The sequence below is a fragment of the Lepidochelys olivacea genome, assembly GCF_965140295.1.
Source record: "Lepidochelys olivacea isolate rLepOli2 genome assembly, chromosome: 2".
Classification (NCBI taxonomy): domain Eukaryota; kingdom Metazoa; phylum Chordata; order Testudines; family Cheloniidae; genus Lepidochelys; species Lepidochelys olivacea.
This window is the reverse complement of record NC_140412.1, coordinates 269,529,149-269,543,923: the sequence shown is the minus strand read 5'-3', so window position 1 is coordinate 269,543,923 and position 14,775 is coordinate 269,529,149. Positions and strand designations below refer to the sequence as shown.

General features: G+C 46.1%; 1 protein-coding gene across 1 annotated transcript; it reads left to right on the top strand.

Annotated features, from left to right (window-relative positions):
• Positions 1-5,397: 5,397 nt before the first annotated feature.
• LOC311516808 (GTPase IMAP family member 1-like) lies at positions 5,398-11,572 on the top strand (the record flags this gene model as incomplete). Its single annotated transcript, XM_084621143.1, has 3 exons — positions 5,398-5,467; positions 6,149-6,188; positions 10,803-11,572. The coding sequence occupies exons 1-3, from the start codon at positions 5,462-5,464 to the stop codon at positions 11,570-11,572; spliced, it is 816 nt and encodes a 271-aa protein (XP_084477269.1). The 5' UTR covers positions 5,398-5,461.
• Between the last annotated feature and the right edge of the window lie 3,203 nt (positions 11,573-14,775).

Here is a 14,775-nt window from a genome sequence, read left to right as displayed (position 1 = left end):
CTCCTGCTAGGTAGGGAGCCAGCCATGGGGCCCAGGTTGCCCTATCCCATCCAGTGCCCATGGCTACCCACTCAAACATACCAAGGTAGGCATCCAGATCAACTGCAGGGCCCATTTTACAGAGTCCCAAGCCCAGCAGCCAAATGCCATCCCCTACCACAGGACTCACCATTCATTAGGAGATGCTGCTTTACGCTGGCCTGCTCTCTTATAAAGTCCTGTAGGCTTTTTAGTTGTTCTGCCTGCCAGGTTAGCAAGGCCTGGCTCTGCCTGGGGGACTGCTGGAAGCCTTGCAGTGCCTTGTGCATCTGCTCCTGCTATTTGATGAGCCACTGCAGGGCCTCCTCCATCTCCAGGCTGCCAACCACATCCATTGGCTCAGGATCCTGGACAAAGCCCCACATGTAACAGGCCACAGGCAGGCCCCTTTGTCTTCTGCCACTTCTGCACCCACAAACCAGCCAGAGACCTCTGCTGTGGTGAAATCACCTGTGCTATTTATTTACAGTACAACTTCCCACCGACTTGTAGCTACCAACAGCATCAGGCTCATGGCCTCAGGGACTGCTAACTTCTGCAGCCATGGGGCACATGGCCTCTAACTCCTTGGCTACTCCCTTTCCTCCCCCTTGGCTTCCTTCCTGCCAGCCTTTATGTAGCCCCTGGCTAATGAGGCTGACAGCTGTTCTCTATTTGCCACTTACGGCTGGGCTTACTCAGGCAGCTCCAATTCCCGTTTCCTGGTTGGAGCTGGCGTGACAGAAGGCTGGCTCAGGGTTTCCTAGCCAGCACCCTGTCATACAAATGTATACCTCTGGGAACAAAGAAGGTAAGCTGTAGTTACAGGGTGGGGGACTCTATCCTTGGAAACAGTGTTCTCTTGGAAAAAAAAGATTTGTGGGTCCTGGTGGATAATCAGTTGAACATGATTGATTCTCAGTGTGACACTATAGCCAATTTTTCTAATTAGAACCTAGGATACATAAACAGGGGAATCTTGAGTAGGAGCAGAGAGGTTATTTTACCTGTGGATTTGGCTCTGGTGCAATCACTGCTAAAATACTGTGTCCAGTTCTGATGCCCATATGTTGATAAATCGAAAAGGGTTCAGAGAAGAGCCATGAGAATAATTAAAGGATTAGAGAACATGCCTTTATAGTGGTAAGCTCACGGAGCTCTGTCTATTTAGCTTAACAAAGAGAAGGTTAAGGGGTGACTTGATTAGAGTCGATAAATACCTACATGGGGAACCAATATTGAATTATGGGGTCTTCAGTCTAGCAGAGAAAGGTCTAACACAATCCAATGGCTGGAAGTTGAAGCTTGACATATTCAGACTGGAAATAAGGCATAAGTTTTTAATGGTGAGCGTAATTAACCATTGGAACAATTTACCAAGGGTTACGGTGGATTCTCCATCACTGGTAATTTTTAAATCAAGGCTGGATGTTTTTCTAAAAGATCTGTGATAGGAATTATTTTGGGAGGATTCTATGGCCTGTGTTATACAGTGTGTGATGGGGTATATAGTTCCACACTGGAACTGAAGGAGTTAAGGAGAAGTTCTGGGCACAGGTGACTCTGCCCCCGCCACCTGTACAGCCTGCTCCTGCTGGAGGAGGAGCTTAAAAGGGAGCCAGGCAGCTAAAAAGTGGACAGACCTATCCTGAGAGCTCCCGAATGGGGGGAACTGCAGAAGCTTTCGCTCTCAGGAAGAGCCCAGCTGGATTTCTCCTCTCTTATGTTGAACTTTGAGCCTTTTGGGGGAGGCAAATGGTAGGAAGTGGCCCAAGGAGGCACCCTTGAGGTGCTCCAGGGTGCTTGATACTGTTGCCGCTCATAGGGCCCTGGGTTGGAGCCCGTTGGAGAGAGAGGGCCCAGGTCCTTGTCGCAGGGAAGGGAGGTTTATGCCCTCCCAGAAGTAAGGAGAGAGTAGAGACATTCAAAGCCCCGAGGCAAGGATGATCCACCTATAGGGGGTCAGGAGGTGGACTTACATCCTCACCACAGGTAGGGCCTTGGGACTCTGTATATTTCTTTGAAATCTGTAACTCTAGAAAGGGGCCTGAATTGGTGACCCAACGAGAGGGTATGCCGGCAAGAGTTGTTGTTGAGGATGAGGTTTGTGGGGAGTGGAGGCCCAGTGACCTAACCACTAGGGGACACCACCGGTAAACCCAGCCCTCTACCTGTCAGAAGGGGTCAGATTAGATGATCACAATGGTCCCTTCTGGCCTTGGAATCTATGAATCTCTAGCAGGAGACCTTTTCGTTTGGGCTAATGTGTCTTTCTGTCTCCCTTTTTCGTACCTTTTCCCCATCGTCATTTCTTGTTACATCTGTTTAGAACATTGCATAGCGGGCTGGGGCTATACAACCTGGGCCTCCGGAGCCCCACGCGGCTCTTCAGACGTCAATACGCGGCTCCTTGTCCAGGCACCGACTCCGGGGCTGGAGCTACACGCGCCAACTTTCCAGTGTGCCGGGGGGGTGCTCACTGCTCGACCCCGTCTCTGCCACAGGCCCTGCCCCCCTCCACCCCTTCCCGCCCCCTCCCTTGAGCCTGCCGTGCCCTCGCTGCTCCCTGCTTCCCTCCCAGAGCCTCCCGCACGCCATGAAACAGCTGATTGGGAGGGAGGGGGAGGCGCTGATCCGCGGGGCTGCTGGTGTGTGGGAGGTGCTGGGAGAAGGGTGGGGGAGCTGATGGGGGGGAAGGGGCTGCTGACGTATTACTGTGGCTCTTTGGCAACGTACATTGGTAAATTCTGGCTCCTCCTCAGGCTCGGGTTGGCCACCCCAATTTCTCATCATTAGGCTCACAAATGGGGTGGGTCTACCAGTCCGCCTTACAGTCTTACAGCAGCCGCCCCTAACACAGGGAGGGCCCTTTGCAGCAGTATCTCGAGCACCAAGGGAGTGCATTGCTGTCCGTGTGCTGGGGCCTCTGCCTGACACAGACGCCGGCAATCAGTATTTACTGGTAGCGACGGATACTTCACAAAATGGCCTGAGCCTTATCCGACATGCAATCCAGACCTGCTGTGACAGTAGCAGGGGTTCTAGTGAATGAATTCTTCACCAGATCTGGGGTCCCAAGTGAGTTGCACAGGAAACTAGAGGCAGATTAAGGTTCCGCGGGGCCCTTGGCCAGAGTAAGCGGCAGGCCCGCTCCCCACAACTTCTGCCCACAGTCCCACCCTGATTCCGCCCCTTCCGCCTGTGGCCCTGCCCAGGGCCTCACACCGTTCTCTCCCTTCCCCGACGGCCCCGCCCTTGTTCTACCCATGGCCCCGCCCCATTCTGCACCCCCACACTGCAGCCCCCCGTTTGCTCCCTGGGGCCGCAGCAGAAAGTGACAGCTTCCCCAGCCCTGAGGCAAAAACAGGGAGCTAGAGTTCCTCCGGTCTTATGGCTGCAGCCGGGGTCCCGGTGTTGGGGCATCCCCTGCCACCTGGAGCTCCTGCCAGGGAGCAGAGCGGGATTGGGACACATGGGCTTCCCCCACTCCATCTGGCACTGCTTCCAGGGAGTAGGGGCAGGGCGCGAAGACTTCCCCTGACCTGCCCCAGCACTTGTCTGCTGGGGGTGGGGTGCCCATTTTTCCGGGCCCCCTAATTGGATGGGGCCCAGGGGCCCATTGGCTAATCCGCCACTGCATGGATCAAAGGAGAAACTGTGACTCCAAAGTGTTTCAGCAGGTTTGTGAGACTCTAAGGATCCCCAACTCACCCCACCCCAGCACACACACAGTCTGTTGGGGGGTGAGGGGGGGAAGGTTCAATAGGATTCTGTGGGCTCAGCTGGCTACTGTTGAACAACACACCAAATGGATGGAGACCAGCATGTCCCATTCCTTGTGATGCCTGATAGAACAGCAGGCTATGAGAGTTCAAAGCGTACCCCAGAACTCCTCATGTTTGGGCAGGAGCTCAGCACCCCAGCAAACCTCTAGAATGGAGTCCCTGAAGAGGAACAGAGGGATTTGAACCATCTGGACTATGTAGAAACCCTACACCTACAACCCAGAATAGAAAGAGTTCATAACTTTGCTAGAGCAAATGTGAGGGCAGCCTCTGACAAAAACTCTGTGATGTAAGGTCATGTGGGGAGATGTTTAAGTGGGGGGATCCAGTTCCACAATCTTAGCAGTTTCTCCTCCAACTAGAAAGGACCCGCATGGCCTCACATATTGGCTAATGGCTCAGGCTAAAAAGGGGTAACAACACCATGTTACTCATGTGTTCTGTGAAAGTGAAATTTTGAATATTGAATTGTTTCAATGTGCTACTTGTACAAAAAGAGGAAACTACAGATAAAATATTATTTGGAGGAAATATTCAGTGAATAATTCTGAATAAAAATGAAAGAAAATCAGTCTGTTTGCACACAATTCACTGACAGAAAACAGAGGCAAGAGAGTTGAGCTGAAGTATCCATTAACAGTTATCCTCACAGCTCCAGTCTGTCTGTCGCTACCTTATTACCTGTGCAATGATGTTCTGAATCTCATTTGTTTCCCACAGATTCTCATGCTGATGGTCAAGACCCTGGAGGACGTGAACTGAGAATTGTCCTCGTTGGTAAAAGTGGAGCTGGGAAAAGTGCGACAGGAAACACCATCCTTGGCGTGAGAAAGTTTGAGTCCAAGCTCAGCGTAAAGTCAGTAACTGAGACTTGTGCTAAAGGGAGGGTAACATGGGATGGGAGGGAGGTTGTGGTTATCGATACTCCTGATATTTTTGATACAAAGGCCCCTGTTGAAGCATCTGCCTGTGAGATCGCTCGCTGTACCATGCTCTCCTGCCCAGGCCCCCATGCTCTGGTGCTGGTTACACAGCTGGGCTGTTACACTGAAGACGATATGGCAGCAGTCAGGCGAATACAAGAGATTTTTGGGGCTGAAGCGATGAGGTACACGGTTGTCTTATTCACCCGGAAAGAAGACTTAGAAGGTGACTCACTGAATGATTATATAAGAGACTTGGATAACCAAGATCTTCAGAAGTTGATTAAAGTTTGTGGGAACCGATGCTGCGCTTTCAACAATAAAGCAACTGGCACAGAAAGGGATGAGCAGATTAATGAACTGAGGAAAGTGATTGAGGAAATGGTGCAGGGGAATGGAGGCCGATCTTTCAGCAATGAGATGTACAAATATGCCAAAGAGAAGATTGAACAACAGGAGAGGGCACTTGAGAAAAAATACAGAGAACTAGAGGAAGAAAAGGTAAAAGATATGATACATCACTTCAAGGAGAAATATAAAAATATAAAGGAAGGCTTAAAGTCAAGGCCAGAGGAAATAAAGGAAATGCATCTAAAACTAGGCGAGACTGTATATCAAGCTTTAGAAACGCTGTCAAAAGCTCAAAAAGCCACAGAGGCAGAAGAGGAAGAAAAGCTGCTGAAAGAAATACAGAAGTACTACAAGGAAAAGGGAAAACAAGGGAAGAAGGAAGCAATGATGGTAATGAGATTAGCTCTGTGTTTGCATATTTAAGTATACTTACTCCTGTGCAAATGGGACCTAAACAAAGTTCTGCGGTATTTAGGGGAATCTGGACTTGTGAGGGGCTGAGTACTGAGGGGTCTGGCACCTTGCCAAAGGCACTCAGCCCTTCAGCAGATTGAAATCCCAGGACTGTAATTATGACACTGATCACCTTTAGAAAGTGATTTGAAATCTACAAATGAAAAAGGCTATATGAGAGCAAGGTATTTATTAAGGATTAATTAATTATTAATAGTTGGATTATGTTTTAATTATTAGTATAACTGTAAGTGCCTGGCCTACCTTCTCTAAGCCATTTACTCTGTTCTTTTCCTGGATCATCTCCCTTGTTGTTCATTATTTTTTGCAGTTTCTGCTGATCCTGATCCAGTCTCAAGTTTTGGGATCTGACAGATATGTCAGAAGACCTTTTCATGGGTAGCCATTTCTAAGGAACAGTAAGACCATGATTCAAGAGAAGATGCATGTAATTATTGCAGAAAATTACAATTTGAGTGAGAGGCTGATCACTGCTGAACAAATACATTAAAAAGAATCTTAGAGATGGCAAGGAGAATTTTTGCAGCCTTATTCATGATTTTTCTTTGCTCTGATAACATGTTTGCAAATAACTGCTTATTTTTATAAATCTTTCAGCCAGAAAGGAAAGGGAGAGAAAATGAAGAAACTGCTGAAGGTAAGTGACGCTCAGAAATCTGTTCTGCACTCGCTACTGACTTAGGCACCAATGCTTCAATGACTTACATACAGGTGTAGTTTTAGGCATGGGAATAGGACCTCATAGACCCAGATTTTAAGCCCAGAAGGACCCATTAGATCATCTAGTCTGTGCTCCTGTACAGCAGAGACAAAAGAATTCCATCCACTTACTCCAGTAATGAGATCAATAACTTGTGTTTGCCTAAAGCATCTCTTCCAGAAAGACATTGAATCTTGATCTGAATATTTTAAGAGCTGGGATGGTGAATCCACCACTTCCCTTGGTAGCTTGTTCCAATGGTTAATTATCCTGACTGGTAAATGTGTGCCTTATTTCTAATTTCAGTATCTCTGGCTTTAGCTTCCAGCCATTCGCACTTTATATGCTTCTCTTTGGTACATTACAGAGCCCTTTAGTACCTGGTGTTTTCTCTGCCTGAAGGCACTTGTACTCAAGTCACCTCTCAATCTTCTATTGGTAAGCTCAACACAGTGAGTTTCATAAGTCTTCCACTGGAAGTGGAAGGTATCTGCTACAGACCACCAGACCAGCAGGAGAAGGTAGACAAGGCTTTCTTTGGACAACTAACAGAAGTTTCCAGATCACAGGCCCTGGTTCTAATGGGGGACTTGAATCACTCTGACATCTGCTGGGAAAACAATACAGCAGTGCACAGAAAATCCACAAAGTTTTAGGAGAGTGTTAGGGCCAACTTCCTGGTGCAAGTGCTGGAGGAACCAGCTAGGGGCCGTGCTCCTCTTGACCTACTGTTCACAAATAGGGAAGAATTGGTAGGGGAAGTAGAAGTGGATGGCAACCTGGTCAGCAGTGACCATAAGATGGTCAAGTTCAGAATCCTGACAAAAGGAAGAAAGGAGAGCAGCAGAATACGGACCCTGGATTTCAACAAAGCATACTCTGACTCCCTCAGGGAACTGATGGGCAGGATCCCTTCGGAGACTAATATGAGGGGGAAAGGAGTCCAGGAGAGCTGCCTGTATTTTAAAGAATCCTTATTGAGGGTGCAGGAACAAACCATCCTGATGTGCAGAAAGAATAGCAAATATGGCAGGCAACCAGCTTGGCTTAACAGAGAAATCTTCTGTGAGCTTAAACTCAAAAAGGAAGCTACAAGAAGTGGAAACTTGGACAGATGACTAGGGAGGAGTATAAAAATATTGCTCGAGCATGCAGGGGTGTAATCAGGAAGGCCAAAACACAACTGGAGTTGCAGCTAGCAACAGATGTGAAGGGTAACAAGAAGGGTTTCTACAGATATGTTAGCAACAAGAAGGTCAGGGAAAGTGTGGGACCCTTACTGAATGGGGGAGGCAACCTAGTGACAGATGTAGAAAAAGCTGAAGTACTCAATGCTTTTTTTGCCTCGGTCTTCACAGACAAGGTCAGCCCCCAGACTGCTGCACTGGACAGCACAGTATGGGAAGGAGGTGAGCAGCTCTCAGTGGTGAAAGAACAGGTTAAGGGCTATTTCGAAAAACTGGACATGCACAAGTCCATGGGTCCGGATCTAATGCATTTGAAGGTGTTCAGGGAATTAGCTGATGGGATTGCAGAGCCATTGGCCATTATCTTTGAAAAATTGTGGCAATTGGGGGATGTCCTCGATGACTGGAAAAAGGCAAATATAATGCCCATCTTTTAAAAAGGGATGAAGGAGAACCCAGAGAACTACAGACCGGTCAGTCTCACCTCAGTCCCCAGCAAAATCATGGAGCAGGTCCTCAATGAATCCATTTTGAAGCACTTGGAGGAGAGGAAGGTGATCAGGAACAGTCAACATGGATTCGTCAAGGCCAACTCATGCCTGGCCATCCTGACTGCCTTCTATGGTGAGATAATTGGCTCTGTGGATATGGGGAAAGTGGTGGATGTGATATACCTTGACTTTAGGAAAGCTTTTGGTACGGTCTCCCACAATATTCTTGCCAGCAAGTTAAAAAAGTATGGATTCGATAAATCGACCACAAGGTGGATAGAAAGCTGGTTAGATTGTGGTGCTCAGTGGGTAGTGATAAACAGCTTGATGTCAAGTTGGCAGCTGGTATCAAGTGGAGTGCCCCAAGGGCTGGTTTTCTTCAACATCTTAATTGATGATCTGGATGAGGGGATGGATGGAACATTCAGCAAGTTCACAGATGACACTAAGCTGGAGGGAGAGGTAGATATGCTGAAGAGTAGGGATAGAGTTCAGAGTGACCTAGACAAATTGGAGGATTGGGACAAAAGAAATCTGATGAGGTTCAACAAGGACAAGTGCAGAGTCCTGCACTTCGGAAGGAAGAATCCCATGCACCGCTACAAACTGGGGACCGACTGGCTGTGCAGCAGTTCTGCAGAAAAGGACCTGGGGATTACAGTGGATGAGAAGCTGGATAGGAGTCAGCAGTGTGCCCTTGTTGCCAAGAAGGATAACAGCATATTGGGCTGCATTAGGAGGAACATTGCCAGCAGATCGATGGAAGTGATTATTCTCCTCTATTCGCCACTGGTGAGGCCACATCTTGAGTATTTGGTCCAGTTTTGGGGACCCCCCACCAACTACAGAAAGGATGGGGACAACTAGAGAGAGTCCAGTGGAGGGCAATGAAAATGATTAGGGAGCTGGGGCACATGGCTTACGAGGAGAGGCTGAGGAAACTGGGATTGTTTAGTCTGCAGAAGAGAAGAGTGAGGGGGGATTTGATAGCAGCCTTCAACTGCCTGAAGGGGGGTTCCAAAGAGGATGGAGCTCGGCTGTTCTCGGTGGTGGCAAATGACAGAACAAGGAGCAATGGTCTCAAGTTTCAGTTGGGGAGGTCTAGGTTGGATATTAGGAAACACCATTTCACTAGGAGGGTGGTGAAGCACTGGAATGGGTTACCTGGGGAGGCGGTGGAATCTCCATCCTTAGAGGTTTTTAAGTCATTAACATCTGCCATTTTCTCCACCCCTTGAATCATTTTGGTAGTGCTTTGTACCCTCTACATTTTTCAGCTTTTTTTTTTAAAAAGGTGACACCAGAACTGGACGCACTATTCCAGGATCAGTCTGATAAATGCCATAAACATGGATAAAATCACCTCCTTATGCCTGTGTATACATCCAAGGATCACATTAGCCCTTTTTGCCACAGCGTCGGACTGGGAGTTCGTGTCATCTACAATTTTTATCTCAGTGCTTTTATATTTACTTCCAGATATTGAATACAAGTATCAAATAATGTTGGGCCTACCCCCAGTCCTCACAAAACCCCTCAGAAACACTCCCATCTGATGATGATTCACCATTGAAAACTCCTTTTTGAGATCCGTCAATTAACGAGATTTTAATCCATTTAACATGTGCTGTGATGTTGTATAATTCTAGTATTTTCATGAGAATGTCATGCAATACCAAGTCCAATGCCTTAGAGAAGCCTAAGGATAAACATCATACAGCTTCTTTTATCAACTCAACTTGTAACCTCATCAAAAATGCATCCCGTTCTAGCGTTCACATTAGAAAAGGGATGTTATACAGTGGGTGAGGGTGCAGCAAAGAGCTACAAAAGGGATTTGAGGGCTGGAGAAAATGCCTTACAGTGAGAGATTTAAAGACTCAATCTGTTTAGTTTATCAAAATCAGTATCAAGGGTATAAATACATTCATTTGGAGAAATTACTGTGTGCCAAAGAACACTTTAATCTTGCAGAACACGAACCAACTGCTGAAAGTTAAAGCCAGATAAATTCAGTTGAGAAATTAGGCACAGCTTCGACAGTGAGTGTAATTAACCATTGGAACAAGCTCCCAATGGAAGTGGGGAAGTCCTTGTTTCTTGGTAGTTTCAGATTGAGACTGGTTGCCTTTCTGGAACGTGCTTTAGGTAAACACAAGTTACTGGGCTCAATACAAAGGTAACTGGCTGAAATTCTCTGCCTTGCATTATGCAGGAGTTCACACTAGATTACCATAGATTATCTCTTCTGGCCATGTACACCTGTGACCCCACACAACTATTAATGGAAATAATGATACACTAAATCCCCTTTGATTCCTTTTAGAAAAGGAGTACTTGTGGCACCTTAGAAACTAACAAATTTATTAAGGTGCCACAAGTATTCCTTTTCTTTTTGCGAATACAGACTAACACGGCTGCTACTCTGAAACCTTTGATTCCTTTTGTAAGTCCTCAGAAATCTCAGTCCATGCAGCTCAATGCTAACACACCACATCCTCCATTGTTTCTGCTCTCGTATTCCGAAGAGGCTGTCATATTTTTTGTGTTACAGTTCTGTGATGATGTCAAATGCCAACTGGCTGCTCAGCTCTGACACCATAGTGGTGAGAGCAGCACCTTTCACATGTGACTTAAAATCCATTTGTATCAAAGCACTGGGATGCTCCAGTGACCTCGACCTGAATTCTGATCTGAATTCAAACACAGGGAGGTTTCAAATCCAGACCCAAATCTTGAAACTCAGGCAGCCTGTAGTTTTAATGCAAGTTTATATAAATATTTGTTTTAATTAAGAGAAATCTTAAACCCACCATCTTTACTTTATTATACATGCAATAACATAGTAAATCTGTCAAAATTCTTCCCAACAGGTGCACAAGAAAGCAGCCACATCAAATTAAAATTCATCCTTGTTGGTAAGGAAGGAGCTGGGAAAAGTGCAACGGGAAACACCATCCTTGGCAACAAAGTGTTTGAGTCCAAACTGGGGGCAAAGCCAGTAACCGAGGCTTGCAGTACAGGGAGCATGAGCTGGAACGGGAAGGAAGTTGTGGTTATCGATATGCCTGATGTATTTTCTCCAGAGGCCAGTGACACAGAAACCTATCGAGAGATCAGTCATTGTATCCTGCTCTCTGCCCCAGGCCCTCATGCTCTGGTGCTGGTGACTCAGCTGGGCCATTACACTGAAGAAGACAAGGAAGCAGTGAAGCGAGTATGGGAGATTTTTGGAGTCGAAGCTAAGAGGAACACGATTGTCCTGTTCACCCGGAAAGAAGATTTAGGCGGTGACTCACTGAGGGACTATGTGACAAACTCAGATAACAAAAATCTTAAGGAGCTGATTCAAGAGTGTAAGAACCGGTACTGCGCTTTCAACAACAAAGCAACTGGAGCAGAGAGGGACGAACAGGTTAATGAGCTGATGGAAATAACTGAGAAAATGGTGGAGGAGAATGGAGGCAGATGCTACACCAATGAGCTGTATTCTGAGGTGGAGCGTATGGTGGATGGAGGAACTGAAGAAAAGCACAGGAAGGTTGAAGAAAAACTGAGAGAGCAGATGGCAAAACAAAAGACACCCAAGAGAGAGGCTATGACTACTAGATTACACAACATGTTGAGGAGACCCTGGCTGTAAGAGTAATGACCGAGGCCCAGCAGCTCCCACCTTCCACTGATCTATGGAGGAAGGGGCCTGTACCATTGGGGCAGCCTCCAGGACAAGGTGTAAAAGGCTTATCCCCTGGAAGCAACTGTAGCCATCATCAGCCAATAGCAGGGAGCCAGGGACCAGAACCTTCACAACCTGCCATGTGATAACGAACCTTTTGGATTTCCCATTTTGGACTCTGAAACCTACTTCAATCACTATGCATAAACAACCCACCCCACTGCCAATAATGCCACCTGCTCTGCAATATCACTGCACCCCACCATTGCCTCTATCCTTCTTCCCTACCACTTTCCCTTGTTTTCATCCCTAATTTGTTCCCATATGCCCATCCTCCCCCTTTTGCCTCTGCTACACCCTCACATGCCCTCTACCCCCGAAAAAAAGTTATTTGTTGTATGTAGCTACAGTTTGGAAACACCAAAATACAATCAAATTAATGCTAATACACTGTTTTATGTATATTTATTTGTATTTTATTAGCATCTAAGGGCTCCAATCAAGCATTGGGGCCTTATTGTGCTGGATGCTCTGCAAACATGCAGTAAGAAGGCAGTCCCTGCCCCTAGAGCCATACATGTCTCATTTTAGTTTGTAAGATATACAAGCTCATGGGGGTTAGCCACAGTGAGCTGGGAGAAGATTGTGGTCTGTCTGTTCAGTGAAGGGTAAGTGACGGTACAGTGTGAGATGACATTGTGTGCACAAGGGTGAAAGGGTTTTAAAATTTAGCAGCTGTGATGTTCTTTCTGTGGAGTACGCTAAGTGTGTGAGTGCCGGGCAGGTGTATGTAGCTCCTGTTCAGTACAGGGCAAAAGCAGCGTTATGTGTTATGTGTGTATTGGGGCCTCTCTCATAGAGGGGAGAGTTAAGGTTGCACGAGCAGGTATCCTGCATGGGCATGTAACTCTGTGTTTCCTGGATTTCATAAGCTTGAGTTATGCTAAACTCGGTGTTCTAGAAGGGCACATCAAACCACTGGTCAATTTTCACTGTACTAATGAAGGTTTTTGTCAGTGAATGTCCTGGGGTGTTTTTTTTAACAGAGAAATATTGTTGGTAGGGGACAGTGGTTATTGAGGCAGCTGTAATTATCATGTGGGTGTGCAGCTGAGATGCTGTGGTGGCCAGGTAATAATGATAATAGCTAACTCTTTTCATCAGATCACAAAGAGGGAAGCATCATTAATCCCATTGTACAGAGGGGAAACCTGAACATGTTAGGGGGTTTATTCCTTCACCCACTTACTTCCCTGGTCCTTCTCGCATGAACAGAGAGCAACAATACCCGAAGTCCAAAGGTGCAAACAATTCGATGTTTATTGGGGTGAACTTCCAGCAAGCATGATTCCGGTTTCCTTACTTATGGTTCCCCTTCCCAGCTCTGACAACACAGAGCCTTACCTGTGTCCCTGTTCCCATCCCTTAGCAAAACATGATTCCAATTTCCCCACCCCCATTCCCGGTTCCCATTTCCTCCCCCCTTACTTCCTGATTGACTGCAGCCTATATAGTAAAACTTGAGTTCTGCTTAGCTATACCTTAACCAATCATTTTCCTGAAATTTAACGAACCAATCCTAACATATTATAACATGATTATGTAACCAATTATATCTCACCACCTTAATTAGTTTACACCCAGTGTCATAAATATAAAGGGAAGGGTAAACCCCTTTAAAATCCCTCCTGGCTAGAGGAAAAATCCTCTCACCTGTAAAGGGTTAAGAAGCTAAAGGTAACCTCGCTGGCACCTGACCAAAATGACCAATGAGGAGACAAGATACTTTCAAAAGCTGGGAGGAGGGAGAGAAACAAAGGGTCTGTGTCTGTCTATATGCTGGTCTTTACCGGGGATAGACCAGGAATGGAGTCTTAGAACTTTTAGTAAGTAATCTAGCTAGGTATGTGTTAGATTATGATTTCTTTAAATGGCTGAGAAAAGAATTGTGCTGAATAGAATGACTATTTCTGTCTGTGTGTCTTTTTTGTAACTTAAGGTTTTGCCTAGAGGGATTCTCTATGTTTTGAATCTAATTACCCTGTAAGGTATCTACCATCCTGATTTTACAGGGATGATTCCTTTACTTCTATTTACTTCTATTTCTATTAAAAGTCTTCTTGTAAGAAAACTGAATGCTTTTTCATTGTTCTCAGATCCAAGGGTTTTGGTCTGTGGTCACCTATGCAAATTGGTGAGGATTTTTACCAAACCTTTCCCAGGAAGTGGGGTGCAAGGGTTGGGAGGATTTTGGGGGGAAAGACGTGTCCAAACAGCTCTTCCCCAGTAACCAGTATTAGTTTGGTGGTGGTAGCGGCCAATCCAAGGACAACGGGTGGAATATTTTGTACCTTGGGGAAGTTTTAACCTAAGCTGGTAAAAGTAAGCTTAGGAGGTTTTCATGCAGGTCCCCACATCTGTACCCTAGAGTTCAGAGTGAGGGGGGAACCTTGACATGGTGGCAGAGTGGTGGGATTAAGCTGAAATAATTTTGAGATCAATTTGAGATTTTTTGAACTAGAAATACAGATTTTAAAAAAGGAATTTTTTTTTCCTTTGGAGCTGCTGGAAAGCAGCTAGATTTTTCTCTGCTTTGGGGCCAGAGCAGAAACAAAAGGGGATTATCTTTGTGAATTGCAGGTTTTCTTTCCCTGGAGGCAGGGTACTTAACTCCTGCAGGGAAATTCACAGTCATAGAATCATAGAATCATAGAATATCAGGGTTGGAAGGGACCCCAGAAGGTCATCTAGTCCAACCCCCTGCTCGAAGCAGGACCAATTCCCAGTTAAATCATCCCAGCCAGGGCTTTGTCAAGCCTGACCTTAAAAACCTCTAAGGAAGGAGATTCTACCACATCCCTAGGTAACACATTCCAGTGTTTCACCACCCTCTTAGTGAAAAAGTTTTTCCTAATATCCAGTCTAAACCTCCCCCACTGCAACTTGAGACCATTACTCCTCGTTCTGTCATCTGCTACCATTGAGAACAGTCTAGAGCCAACCCAGAGTTTTTTTTATTTTTCCTAAAAGTAAATGGGGGGGAGGCGATGTTCTACCCATTTGCCTGGAGACAAAGGTGGCAGGGTTTTTTGGTTTTTTTTTTTGTTGTTTTTTTTAGGATTTTGACTTTTTTTACAAGGAGCACCAGTTTGAAAAGGAATTTTCTTTCC